Genomic DNA, 14,288 nt, shown 5'->3' on the forward strand with positions numbered 1-14,288 from the left:
TCAAGAATGGATTTTGGAGAGCAGAGTAGCTCTGGTTCTGAAAGAGACCAGACTGGTGCTTGAGAAAAGAAGATCATGCTAGTGATAAGCTGATAACAGTAACAAGAAAGTTGGGCAAGGTTTAGAAGATAAAGACGTACAAAGTTCTAATGTGTAGCAACAAAACTTTTATTCATAAAAAGACACATAAATGTATTCCAAATATTGTACAATTCCAATTCCGAAAATATAGTTTACAAAAGCAAAATAAACTGACTTCACTTGTGTGTTGCTCATACTGAAACAACGCTGCAGAGTTTATGATATCGGATCAGTATCCAGAGGTTGGCTGTTAAACGAACGACAGGTTGTGAAGTAAAATACAAAAATTTAACTATTTGTGAGTTTGCTGGCAAAAAATGTTAATTGCAAACTGCTTTTTAAAATCAAATTCAAACTGGTTCATTCCCCTCCAGGAAGGGGACCTGCCACCTTACCCAGTTTGCTCCAATGTAATTAACTCATTTCTTTCTAATGTATGTAATATCACCAGTTTTTCACAGCAACAAATACACCTGTGTCACAAATGGAGATTCAAAACCTAACCAGTGACTATGAAGATTTAACACCAAGAGCTATACGAGTTTTCTTTTTACCTTAAACTTCTAGTTAAAGCAATTTACTGGTTGTAGATGTTTTGATTAATATTCCATTTTTTATTCTATAATTCTCCTAACCAGTTTCTTAAAATCTGAAAATATCAAACGTGAAGAAAACATTGAAAGGATTGTCAAGTGTTCCTGTAAATACAGCTGCAGGCAAAAATGAGGATGTCGGTGTATTTATAGATCTTAAAAGCAAGGTGGTAAATTATTGAAGGAATCACAAATATACTAACACACAACTGTGTGCTCAGGTGATTATCAAATCAATCTCCCCAGCAGAGAAAGTATTGAAATAGAAATCTCAGATTTGACAGTGACTGATAGGAAATTAAAAGGCAAACAGGGCTCTTTAAATGTAGAAGCAGACTTGACGGGAGTTCAGTAAAATCAACCAATCAATCCTTGATCAGAAGTGAAATATTACAAAACAGAGTGGTGCTCAAGGTTCTGATGGCACGCAACCCTACATCTAACCTTAACAAAATGCTGGAAACGACAGGTCAGGTTCTGTCTGGGATTAAAAATGACCTGAACTGGAAGGAAGTTTTTACTGTGACTGAAGGCATTAGTGTACCAAAGATGGGACTGTTGTCACTTGCAGTGCAAACACAACTTCAGATGTTTTTTTCTATACCTCGGTCCAAATCATATCTATAGGAGGAAGTTTAAGGACGATTTTGACCTTGCTCTATCTCATTAAAGAGAATCCAGAAAGGTGGGATGGTGACAAGCATGTGCACTGAATGAAACAGATGTATGGCATTGGGACCAGAGGATGGGAACAAAACAAAATGGACAACACAGGAAAAAGAACTGAAGGTTTTGGTGGATCATTTATTGAAACCAACACCTCATCTCTGAAGATTTTATATGGTTTACCGTATATAATAGTGTCTTTTTATACAGCATCCCAATGAGACAAAATTTGATAACAGTACACAAATTACCCTGATAAATGTTCAATCCCCATGTCTAGAACCAGAAAACCTTACAGAAGGAAGGTGTAAAGGTGTTCAAATTTAATTGCATTACATATAAATCAACTTCCAGTATGTCAAAGCCATAATTGATTTTTCAGAGGACTGGTCAATTTAATTACTAGCTTTTAGAACCGATTTGATATTATCTGTTATACCAGACTGTGTGTTCACATTTTGCCATCTCTGATTTTTATGGTGCCTATTTCCTAAAATAAATGTCAATCTGCAGATCTTGCATTCAGGCAGAGCAACAACCAGCAGAACTCCGCTGCCAAAGGTTCTTGTCTAATCTCAAGAAAGCAACTTGAAGAGTCTAGAGTGTAAGCTAATTAAGCCTATTATGAGGAAATTTAGAGTGTTGAATGAAGACAGATGAATTGTTTTCAGAGCAACAAAAATAAAAGCTTTTATTTGTTCATTTGAATATAAAACAGGCGTTATCACAGATGTACAAAGCGTACTGGTGGTTTAACATACAAGAAAGATTGCTGTCCTTTGCACAGTAAAATCCATTCTGATTGGTTGAGTACATGACATTCTCTACCAGTTACTAGACCTTATGACTGAACGCTGCCAACATTCAACTGATAAAGGGACAGTCCTCCCTTGGGTAAAGTGTCAAGCAGGATAATGATAACAAGCACCGTGAGGAATCTGATCCTGTTTCTGATATTGTATGATCTTCATGTACCTTCCATTTTTGTGCATGTGCATCGTTTTGATTACATGGTTTTCTTTAACTTCAAAGCACTAGATCACAAGACAAACAGTTTTTTTTTATACATTCTAATGCATGGTTTATCTACAATAAGTTTTCTAATGCGGGACAAGCCTTCTTTATTGCTGAGTCTGGTAGGAGTCTGGATGGTCGCTTCTTCCACTCTCACAACAGAACAAGAAACCTACTTTACTACAAATAGTAAATGTTAGACTCTCTTTACAAATGGCAGGTAGCAGAGGATACAACAAACCTGGCATCAAAATTAAATGTAGCTAAGGTGATATTACCTAATGTGCTGGATTTGGTTCTGTGGGACTGGGACTAGTACATAATTCACTTTAGTTTGTTCCCCAGTAATGGCAAACACTGTTTACATACACTGGACGATATTCAATATGCAAGGGTTCAGTCACGCATTAAGGCAGTATTCGAAGCTTCACAGCCAGCTCCAGGCAGCCTGCGACTCTAGACACGTGAATCCTCTATCAAGCTTCTGCAGTGCTGCTGTCAGGACACAATTTAGCATTTGAATGAATTTTTAAAATGTTGTCAACTTGTCCCTGCTTATCCAGCACTTCTTACCAGTTAATTGCAAACCCAGCAATATTTCCAAGAGCTCAAAGAAACCGACTTGTCGACCAGATTCGTTCTCTTAACTTGAAGCATACAGGAGAACATTTGGCTTGACACATGGCAACTGACCTTTAATAAAACATAGGGTTATGACAAAATGGAGTAAGAGCAAAGGTGCCAGCCACCATTTTGTGTGCATGCTGCATCTTATTAGATGGAAAAAAAATTAAGTTTCTGACATTTTATTGCAAATATTTGTTTTAATTTTTTACATTGTTGTAAAGATTTTAACTGTAAAAAAAATTAACACCATTTCTTGTACATAAGTTTCTATAATTAAAAAGGTTTACTTGAAAAATGGCTCTTTTGCAGCTATTTAATTTCTGAACTTTTTTCTTAACAGTTTAAGAAAAAGTTAAGAAAATTTATTATAAACATGATTAGCAGCAGTAGAAAGTTTGAAACTATCATAAATAGCTTGGACTCTGAAACACACAGGATAGTACGTGCACATCCTGACAACCACACAGTCTACTCTGTGTAACCTGCCACGTGTGGAGAGTCTAACAATCGTCAGTGTATGTGTGCACATGCGAACACAAAGTTATTAATGAACACCAGCCAATCTGGCACAATACAATTTTTTATTGATTTTTTTAAAATATTTTAGTGCACTTTAAACTTCAGTTAATTCACAAGCATAAAGATGTCCACAGATCTTTTCACAACTCTATCTTCCGATGGAAGGTGCTTGCGTGACGCCACATCGTGTGCTGAGATTACTGCACCTCTGAGGTGGACCGAGTGAATAACACAACCTTATGTTCATTTAAAAACTGGGACACCATGCAAGTCAGAATTACTGCTTTTCTCAATATTTCTTCAATTGGTAAAACCATGGATCTGATGAGTCACCTCGAATATAGTGTGCAGATGTGCAGCTATCCACATAAAATAATGCAACACTTTGCCTCTTAATAGCAAACATTTAAAAGAGTAAAACATTCTCAAATGTCTCTCTCTTAATATACTTCTAAAGAACAAAATAAATTAAAACTGTTTTGTACATAATTACACGATATGAAGTTACTCGGTAGTTTTCTCCTTTTTTTTGTAGTACAATGATAATCATCACATTGAAAACGTATTTGAACCCTTTTGTTGGATATGCCTGCAATCTACACCCCTGTTGTTAGGTAGCAGACTCCTCCTGATTGCCCTTGCACGGTTTCCTCGAGCTCCGGTTTAAGAGGGAGCTCATGACTTGGTTGCAACTTCTAAGGTGCCGATAGGGTAGATTTTACTCTCGTACCTCTTAATATCAAATACCAGACATACAAGAAAAAAAGGAGGAATAAAATATCTTCAGTCAGTCATCCCTAGGTAGAAGGTTCCTTGTTTACAACTCTTTTTTTCGACAATTTTTGACCAAATCTCAAGAATCAACAACCTAAAATACTTGCTTTTGCCACAGTATGTGAATACATAAAAAGCACCCCCTTAGAGGGCAGATTAAAAAACGTAAGCAACTTCAGCTGATATAACTTAAAAATACAGAGCGCAGATAGTACACTTACTTTAAAAGCAGTTAATCAACCAACAAGCAAGAAACAGTTCCATGACGGGATTTTGACCTTCAAAGGGCTGTGTACTAATCATTGTCCTTGTGGTACAAAGGAAAGTTTCACATCTTTGTGACGAGTCACTAGTGCTTGCGTGTGCAGAAAGGCCCTTCTGGAGTGGCTATTTGTCTTTTGGTTTCTGCACTGTTCGTGGTGAACACCAAGAATTCTTTTTACATATGTACACACACACACATAGTTGAAGGAAGCCTTAAGCAAGAGGCTACATGTTGTAGGCCACATAGATAGGATCGAGTTGGTCTGCCAAAAACCCATCCCTTAGATGCATGCGTTGCTTTTCTCCACGAGAGTTTATTGGGATCACTCCGACATCAACCACAACTACAACTCCTACAATAAGGTAATGTTCCTCCAGAACCACGTTAGTGACCAGAGGAACAAGGTCCAAAGCCTCTTGCTCCGATCCATCCAGTTCCACGACGACCACCAAAAGATTTGTCCAGGTAAACACCGCACTGGAAGAAAGCAAAAAGACAAAAATAAGGAAGTAGCGGTGGCACTTTATTTTGAAATAGTAATTTGGATTAAATGAATACTTTCAGCAGTTATCCGTCTTGTATTCACTGTCCAGTTTCTCCAGAAGTGAAAACACTTGTTCCATGCAGGAAACTGCTCTTGTATCCTGCAGTGACCTACCAACATGTCCCTAGCCTTGACCTAACCCTGATTCTAATCAGGACCTGGTTTGCCGAGGTTATCCCACCTCGTTGTTATCCAATATGTTTGCCAATTTAGTTTCTGTTGCAGAATTTCAACCAGTGCCCCAGGAATGGAAAAGTCCACAGAATGTGATGGATATAGGCCAGTCTATCACAGGCAAAGTCTTTCCCACATTGAGTACACTTACGTGGAGCAGTGCCACAGGAGAGCAGCACCCATTAATGATTCCCACCAGCCAGGCCGTGCCTCCTCCTGCCTCTACCGTCAGGCAGGAGGTACGCACCATCAGCATCAGGAACAACCTACAAACATCAGGCTCCTGAACCGGCGAGGATAACTTCACCCACCACCATTCTGAACTGATTCTACAATCTACAGACTCACTTTCAAGGACTCTTTATAACTCATATTCTCAGTATTATTTTTTATTTGCAGTTTGTTTCCTTTTGGTGTTTTGTCAGTCCATGTCTGTTTACCTATAGCTTTTATTTGGTAAATTCTATTGTATTTCTTTTTTATTTAAATCTGTAAGTGCCTGCAAGAAAATGAATCTCGATGTAATATATGGTAACATATAGATTCTTTGATAATAAATTTGAACTTTGAACTCTCCTTTTTTGACTAATTACATTTTTAAGCAGCTCCATTGTTATCACCTGGTTTCCAGTGCCTAATAATAGGATGAACTGTTCCAGGCCACAAGAAACCCCTGATCTTTGTGCACGCACCAATTACAGAACTCCACCATCACCCTGCAAAGTTTGGTGTTACCTGCAGACTTTAAAATCTGGCAACTATAAAGAAGGAAATAGCCACACAGTTTACAATACTGGAAATGTACAGAGGATAAATTAAGTTATACCCTCATTAGTTCAGAGTCACTCTCAAGCGTTCATGCCCTGTGCCTACTCCTGACTGTAACCATCCTAGCCTTTCCTCTTAACTATGTATCCTCATCAGCTTCAATTACATATCCTGCCCACAACAGACAGAATACACTGCCTCAACTTTATGCCGGAAATTTCCCCAATCTGGGTCCATATTCGTATCAACACACAAAATGCTGGAGGAACTCAACAGGCCAGGCAGCATCTACAGAAAAGAGTAAACAGTCAACGTATAGGACCCTTCACCAGGACATTTGTATGCTAATATTAAATTGACAATTTTACTCACATTAATCATTTGGATTTAAGAAGAAATTCACTTTCCAATTTCACCAGAAGTAGACACTTGTTCTGTGCAGGAAACAAATTAACTGCATTTCCTCTTGTACCCCATTGTGACCTACACTACAACATGTCTCTAACCTTAACCTAATACTGATTCTGGCAAAGAAAACACCCTTTTCCTATTCTTGTTTTTAAGTCTTTGTCATTGTCTTCTTGTGGCAGCATGAATCCCTCTTCCCAGAGCTAATTTCCCAATTCTGGCCATTATCCTGTGAATTCTGGGAATCTACACTGTACCTTGCAGAGAATAAAGCTGTGTTTTATCCACTCAGTGGCCACTTTATTATGTATAGGATGTAATTAATAGTCACTGAATGCATGTTCATGGTCTTCTGCCTCTGTAGCCCATCCACTTAAAGGTTCAATGTGTTGTGCGTTCACAGATGCTCTTTTCCATACCACTGTTGTTGCCCTCCTGTCAGCTCGAACCAGTCTGGCCATTCTTCTCTGACTTCTCTCATTAACAAGGCATTTTTGGTGAAAGAAATTGCTACTCACTGGATGCTCTTTTATGGTTGCCGTACCATTCTCTGTAAACTCTGGAGACTGTCGTGCATGAAAATTCCTGGAGATCAGCAGGTTTTGAGATACTCAGCCCACCCCATGTGGCACAAACAATCATCCCAATATCAAAATCACCGAGATCACATTTCTTCCCCATTCGGACGTTTGGTCTGAACAGCAACTGAACCTCTTGACCAGGTCTGTGTGCTTTTATTCATTGAGTTCCTGCCACGTGTTTGGCTGATTAGATTGTGGCATTAACAAGCAGGTGTACCTAACAAAGTGGCCACTGAGTGTATATAGTGACCTTGTTCATCTTCAGCGGTCACTCAGATGTGCTGTGACCGTATCTCCTGCCACAGTGCAAGTAGATATCTATTAAATTATTTATGCTAAAGGCATTTGTTCCTATCTATCTCCCTTCTGCCTGAGTGCTTACTCAATCATTGCATTCCTTGACTTCCTTTGTGACTTGGCATTTATTTTCCACACATTTCTTGTAAAAAATCTCTACAGCCTTGAGCAGCGCTTCCTGCAAAGAGGAGGCCAGAACACAATGAATCACAGTGTGGTTCTCTTCTACCAAACCTGTATACCATACATACTGTCAAAACCACATTGGTCAAAACTCTGTTCTGGCAGCAGGGTTGGGCAGCATCTGAGGAAAATAAACGGCTGATATTTTAAATGAAGGCTCCAGTCCAAAACATCAGCTGCTCACTTCCTTCCACAGACGCTGTCTGACACGATGGATTCCTCTATACCCTTTGTATGTTCCTTGGAAAACATTTGTATCCTCTGAGGAACAGGTTTTCAATTATGACTAACAGAATGAAGCCACAACGGAGAAATGCACTGAATTCTCAGTTGTTAGGTCACTTTTTGAGGGATGGTAAAGGTCACCAGAATTTAAGGCAAGTACATTCTGTTAGCCATTAGACAATGATATGACCACAGAAAATAACTTCAAATATAGTTAAGGAACTTAACATCATTACAGACCAGAGTTAGCTCATGAACAAGCCAACTTCCTGACTAGCAGGAATGGGTCAAAGCGCATTAAAGACTATATATACATTTGCATTGTGCAGAAACTGTTCACCAGGCTGAGAGAGACCTACCACTCAGTGATACTCTTGTGAGCACGAATCACAGACGTTTCGATGTCAATGGGGTGATACCTCATTCCTCGCAACTCCATTGCTTCATCCAACGCACCCACAACATATAATGCATCATGGCGTTCTAACAAAACACAAATCATTGATTTTTATCAAACTCAGCTGTTCCAAATGTTGATCAGTATAGGAATACTGAGGTAGAAATAAGAAAACAGAATGCAGAGTATAGACTTGAAATTACAGAGAAACTGCAACGCAGTTGAAAATGAAGTGCAAGGGCTATAATGATGTAGATTGGGAGACCAAGGGTTCATCTTTTAGCGTATGCAAGGTCTGTTCAGGAATCTGATAACGTGGGATAGAAGCTGTCCTTGAGACTGGCCGTTCACATTCTCAGGCATTGCATCTTCTGCCTGACGGGAGAGGGGAAGACGAGGGAATGGCAGGGTGGGAAGGGTAATTGATTATGTAAACTGCTTTCCCGAAGCAGCGAGGAGCATAGTGGTCTTAGGCAGAGCCATTTCCCTCGAGCTTCTTAGGCTGCTGCAGTCGCTTTGGTGGTGTTTGGGAAGGCAATCCCAGCAGTAGCAAAAGAACAGCCATCTGTCACAAACAAGGGGAAAATCTGAAGCTGCTAGAAATCCAAGCAACACACACAAAACGCTGGAGGAACTCAGCAGGTCAGGCAGGATCTATGGAAAAAAGTACAGTACTTGCCGTAAGAAACATCGACTGTATACTCTTTTCCTAGATGCCGCCTGAGTTCCTCCAGCATTTTGTGTGTGCTGTTTACATATACAGAATGATTTAGCCTCCACAGCTGTCTGCGGCAATGAATTCCACAGATTCACCACTCCCTGGTTAAAAAGATTCCTCCTATCTCTGGTCAAAAGGGACATCCTTGTATCAGTGATGGATATTTGCTTTCTTCCTCAATTTGCTAAGCTGCCTTTCAAGTGTCAGCATCTGCCACTTGAAAGATCAAAACAGTTACTTGGAAGTGAACTACTGACTAACGGTTTGTTTAATTCCTGGTCGTAAAACAAGAGTTAGTTTTCAGTTCTTAAAATGTAAAGAGAAGGCTTTAATTAGTTTAAAGTTAAAACAAGTATTGTCCATAGAACAGCTTTGCAGATGCTCTGTCTGTGAGAAAGCAAATGCTAGTCACTGCTCCTGCTTTACTTGTGTAATAAAACAGAATGGGTGGCTATAATTTGGGTCGTTTCAAACAGACAAGCTAAATCCTAAGTTGCTTTGTTCAAGGAAACTTGTAGACTAGACAAAAATATCATTTAGCATATCAAATACCTGATGTGTTTATACTTTTATGTATTCAGAGTTAGCATTAGAGCATTAATAGTAACCAACTATGTCTCCAAAAGAAGCTTATAGACTGTTTGTATTAAAAGGGTATCTGGGGAAATATCATATACGTGCGAAGTCACTCAAGTGGGAGAAAAAAGGGTATAAATGTAGAGACCAGTTCAGGCTCATTAGGAATGGGATAAAGGAACATCAGGAAATCTGGAAGAAAATGGATGAATTAAAACCCATTCCTCCAAGTTCAGTTTCTGCAACGGACAACTTGTTTGCCTGCATTTCGGTATGTCTTTTAATTTTATAGGAATTATACCTGTATTTTGAAAATCCTTTATTCGTTGGGCTTTGTGCTTTGTCCTTACTGCTCTATGTTGTAGAGAGGCTTTGGGTTTCAGAAATGGTTTGTAATTTGGAAATGTTTAAGATATAAATCCTCTGAGTTTTAAATGTGTTTTAAAAGGGTGTTATTTGGATTTAAATGTGTATCACTGTAAAAAATGAACAGTGTTTTAAACTACTTTGTTAGCTGGAATCCTTGGTAGGGAGAGGGGATCCTCCACTCAAGTAGTGTGAATTGGCAGCTGAATGTTGGTTGAAGAAATTCATCCTCATCTCTTTGAGGCTGTGCCTCCTTCTGATGGCAACATCCTCTTTGCATCCTTTCTATATCCACTAGGTTTCAATGCGTTTCTTCCCCTCCCTCTCAACCTTCTGAGTTTTCTCTCAGGTACAGGTCCAGAGACATCGAACACTCCTGATACATAAAGACTTTCATTCCCAGGATCATTCTTATGAACTGCCTCTGGACCCTCTCCAAGGCTAGCACATCTTTCCTTAGCTACAGGGCCTAATACTCAAAATATGAATGGACCAAACCTTACAATGCAGCGATGGTGCACAGGTTTGGACAAAGTGAAGATTTAAGATGATTGTTGGAGTGCTGTGGACACAGTGAAGACTAGATGATTGTTGGGAGTTCTGTGGACACCGTGAAGACTAGATGATTGCTGGAGTGCTGTGGACACGGTGAAGACTAGATGATTGCTGGAGTGCTGTGGACCAAGTGAAGACTAGATGATTGTTGGGAGTTCTGTGGACACCGTGAAGACTAGATGATTGCTGGAGTGCTGTGGACACGGTGAAGACTAGATGATTGCTGGAGTGCTGTGGACCAAGTGAAGACTAGATGATTGTTGGAGTTCTGTGGACACCGTGAAGACTAGATGATTGCTGGAGTGCTGTGGACACAGTGAAGACTAGATGATTGCTGGAGTGCTGTGGACCCAGTGAAGACTAGATGATTGTTGGGAGTGCTGTGGACCCAGTGAAGACTAGATGATTGTTGGGAGTGCTGTGGACCCAGTGAAGACTAGATGATTGTTGGAGTGCTGTGGACCCAGTGAAGACTACATGATTGTTGGAGTGCTGTGCCTGTTTCCCGAGTATTATTGGAGATGCAGGCACGCAGCTACACACTACTAAATTGTGGCTACATATAATGGTGCTAGAAAGTTTGTGAACCCTGTAGAATTTTCTCTATTCCTGCATAGATATGACGTAAAATGTGATCAATCTTCACGTAGGTCCTAAAGCTATAGAGAACCCAATTAAATAAATACCACGAAGTAAACATCATACTTTTTCATTTATTTATTGAGAAAAATGATCCAGTATTACATGTAATTTTTGGGAAAAGTATGTGAACCTTTGCTTTCAGTACAGCAATAACTTCAGCTGAAAGTTTTTGGTTACTGTTGATCAGTCCTGCACATCGGCTTGGAGGAATTTTAGACCATTCGTCTGTAAAAAAACTGTTTCAACTCTGGGGTGTTGGTGGGCTTCCTTGTCTGAACTGCTTGCTTCAGGTCCTTCCACAACATTTCTATAGGGTTAAGGTCAGGACTTTGACTCTGCCTTTCCCAAACATGAATCATCTTTTTAAACCATTCTGTTGATTTACTCTTGTCTTTCACATCATTGTCTTGTTGCATTATCCAGCTTTCCTGATATTCTCCTGTAAAATGTCTTGATACAATTTTGGATTTATTGTTCCTCAACTGTCCAAGCCCTGAGGTAGCAAAGCAACCGCAAACCATGATGCTCCTTCCACCATGCTTCACAGTTGGGATGAGGATTTGGTGTTGGTGTGCAGTGCCCCTTTTCCTCCAAACATAGCAATGTGCATTTCTGCTACGGTCAACTGCGGTCTCATCTGTCCACAGAACATTGTCCCACAAGCATTATAGAACATCCAGGTGGCGTTTTGCAAACTTGAGACGTGCAGCAATGTTTTTTTTGGGAGAGCAGTGGTTTCCTCTGTGGTGTCCTTCCATGAACACCATTCTTGTTCACTGTTTTATATAGTGGACACATGAACAGAGACTTTAGCAAGTTCTAGAGATTTCTGCAGGTCTTTTGCTGTTACCCTTGGGTTCTTTCTCACCTCTTTCAGCATTGAACATTGTGCTCTTGTTGTGATCTTTGCAGGAAGCCCACTCCTAGGGAGAGCAACAACCTACTGAATTTCCTCCATTTGTAGACAATTTCTCTTACTGTGTTCTGATGAACACTCAGGTCTTTAGAAATGCTTTCACAACCTTTTAAGCTTCAAGTAATTTTTTTAAGATCCTCTGAAAGTTGCTTTGATGGCAGAATGGTGTACATAAAGAGATCTTTCTTGAGAAGAGCAGGCTCTGCCAGTAACCTGACTTTGTGTGTGTTTTTTTATATATAGGGCAGGGCACCTCAACCACCCACACCTCCAGTCTCATTCTCATTGACTGGAGCACCTGACTCCACAGCTTTTGTCGAAGGCATTACCCCAGAGGTTCACATACTTTTCCAGCAAATACATGTGATATTCAATCATTTTCCTTAATAAATAAATGAACAAGTATAATGCTTTGTGTTATTCATCTAATTGGGTTTGCTTTATATAGTTTTAGGACTTGCATGAACATCTGATCACACTTAAGCAGAAACAGAGAAGACTCTACAGGGTTCACTAACTTTTTAACACCACTGTAGGTGATGGGACGTCAGGATGGCACTCTCTGCTCAGTTACTGCTGATCCGTTCTTACAGCCATCTTGTTGTGCAGCTGCTTCATTTATTTATTTATTCAGCAATACAGCACAGGCACTTCCAGACCAATGAGTTTCAGGAACAGCTTCTTCTCCTCCGCTCTCAGATTGCTGGACGTACATTGAACCCATGTACACCACTTACTTTTTGCACTACTTATTTAATTTAATTATACATTATACAGGTGTCCCCTGCTTTACGAATGTCCCCTTTACGCCACTTCGCTTTTACAAAAGACCTACATTAATAACCTGTTTTCGCGTTACAAAGAGGATTTTCGCTTTTATGAAAATTTTTCCCATATAAGTTAAAGGTTCTTTACGCCATTTCGGCTTAAGAAAAGTTTCATAGGAATGCTCTACCTTTGTAAAGGGGGGGGGACACCTGTATGTATGTATATGTGTATATATATATATATATATATATATATAAATTGTAATTTATAGGTTTATAGATTATGTATTGCAGTGTACTACTGCCGCAAAGCAACAAATTTCAGGATGTATGCCAGTGCTATTAAACCTGATTCTGATACTGAGCGCGTGCTGTCCAGCTACACCCATGTGACCAATTAATCTACAACCTCTACGTCTTTGGGACGTGGCTGGAAACCCATACAGTCACAGGGAGAGCATATAAACTCCTTACAGACTTGAATCGAACCCAGATCGCTGGTGCTGTAATAGCGCTGTACTAACCAGTACGTTACTGTGCCGCCATCAGTTACACTGGGGGTCATTAGCGATGCTCAGGATATTGATGAGTTTCTGGAAGTACTGCTGAATGTCAAGGTGAATGAGCTAAGTGCTCTCTTGCTGGAGGGGGTTGATGCCTGGCGTTTTTGGTGATGTGAAACTGCAGGACAGCTTTTGGCCTACACCTGAAAAGTTATCCATTTGTGCTGTTAGAGAAATTGTCCATGAAGAGGCTGTGCTCACAAAGAAGGATGTGAGATGGGGAGAGGACACACAGATAGTCTGAAGTATGCCAGTGTTCAGAAGGAGGAGCTTCTGATGCTTTGGAAAACATAAGGATTGATAAACCTCTAGACCAGATGAGGTCATTCCCATGTTGCTACAGGAAACAAGAGAGGAGATAGATGGGGCCCTGCTAGAGATCTTTGCATTTTCTTGGCCACAGGCGAGGTACTGGAGGATAGCGAATGTTGCCCCTTTTATTTAAGAATAAAGCAGGGAAAAACCAGCTTACTACTAGTCAGTGAGCTGGCTTATGGGCATTTAGGGGATAGGACAGGAGTACACTTGGAAAAACGGCGACTGATTTGGAATAGGCAATAAATATGGCTTTGTGCACAGCAAATGCAGTCTCATCAATTTCATTGGGGTTTTCTGAGGATGGAACTAAGAAGATAGATGAAAGCAGGCAGTAAGGTATTTGACAAGGTAGGCTGGTGCAGAAGGTTAAGACAAATGGGCTCCAAGGTGAGCCCACTGCCAGCTTAAAACCCAAACTGGCAGTGACAATGGCAGAGGGCACTTTTCCAAGTAGATGCCTGTGACTGTTGGTGTACTGCAGGGATCAATGTTGGGACCTTTGCTGTTTATGACACCAACAGTGGATTCCAGTTAACTGGGCCATTGACTACTCAGGACAGCTGTTTATTTGGGGCAACTCTTAAAGAACAAAACTAAATCATGAAAATAGCCGCGATTCCCTCCGTTTATTTGGGACAATATGCCAAGTAATTGGGGCACATGCCGTTGACAAATAGTTTTTAAATAGCGTCAGTCTCATGAGCTTGTGTTCAAAAACCAGTGATTTTTGTCACCAATATTTGGCGAGAAA

General features: G+C 40.1%; 1 protein-coding gene across 3 annotated transcripts in view; it reads right to left on the reverse strand.

Annotated features, from left to right (window-relative positions):
- Positions 1 to 257: 257 nt before the first annotated feature.
- The window catches only part of LOC132395384 (disco-interacting protein 2 homolog C), a 594,953-nt gene continuing 580,922 nt past the window's right edge, over positions 258 to 14,288 (reverse strand). Inside the window, exons 38-39 of one of the 3 annotated variants that reach the window (XM_059971899.1) lie at positions 8,079 to 8,202; positions 258 to 5,016 (exon numbers count right to left, since the gene is read on the reverse strand). In XM_059971899.1, the coding sequence (XP_059827882.1) occupies positions 4,764 to 5,016; positions 8,079 to 8,202 (377 nt within the window). In that variant the 3' untranslated portion in view covers positions 258 to 4,763. The remainder of the gene's footprint in view (positions 5,017 to 8,078; positions 8,203 to 14,288) is intronic. The other 2 variants (XM_059971900.1, XM_059971901.1) reach the window with 2 other exon arrangements.

The sequence above is a fragment of the Hypanus sabinus genome, chromosome 6, assembly GCF_030144855.1.
Source record: "Hypanus sabinus isolate sHypSab1 chromosome 6, sHypSab1.hap1, whole genome shotgun sequence".
Classification (NCBI taxonomy): Eukaryota; Metazoa; Chordata; class Chondrichthyes; order Myliobatiformes; family Dasyatidae; genus Hypanus; species Hypanus sabinus.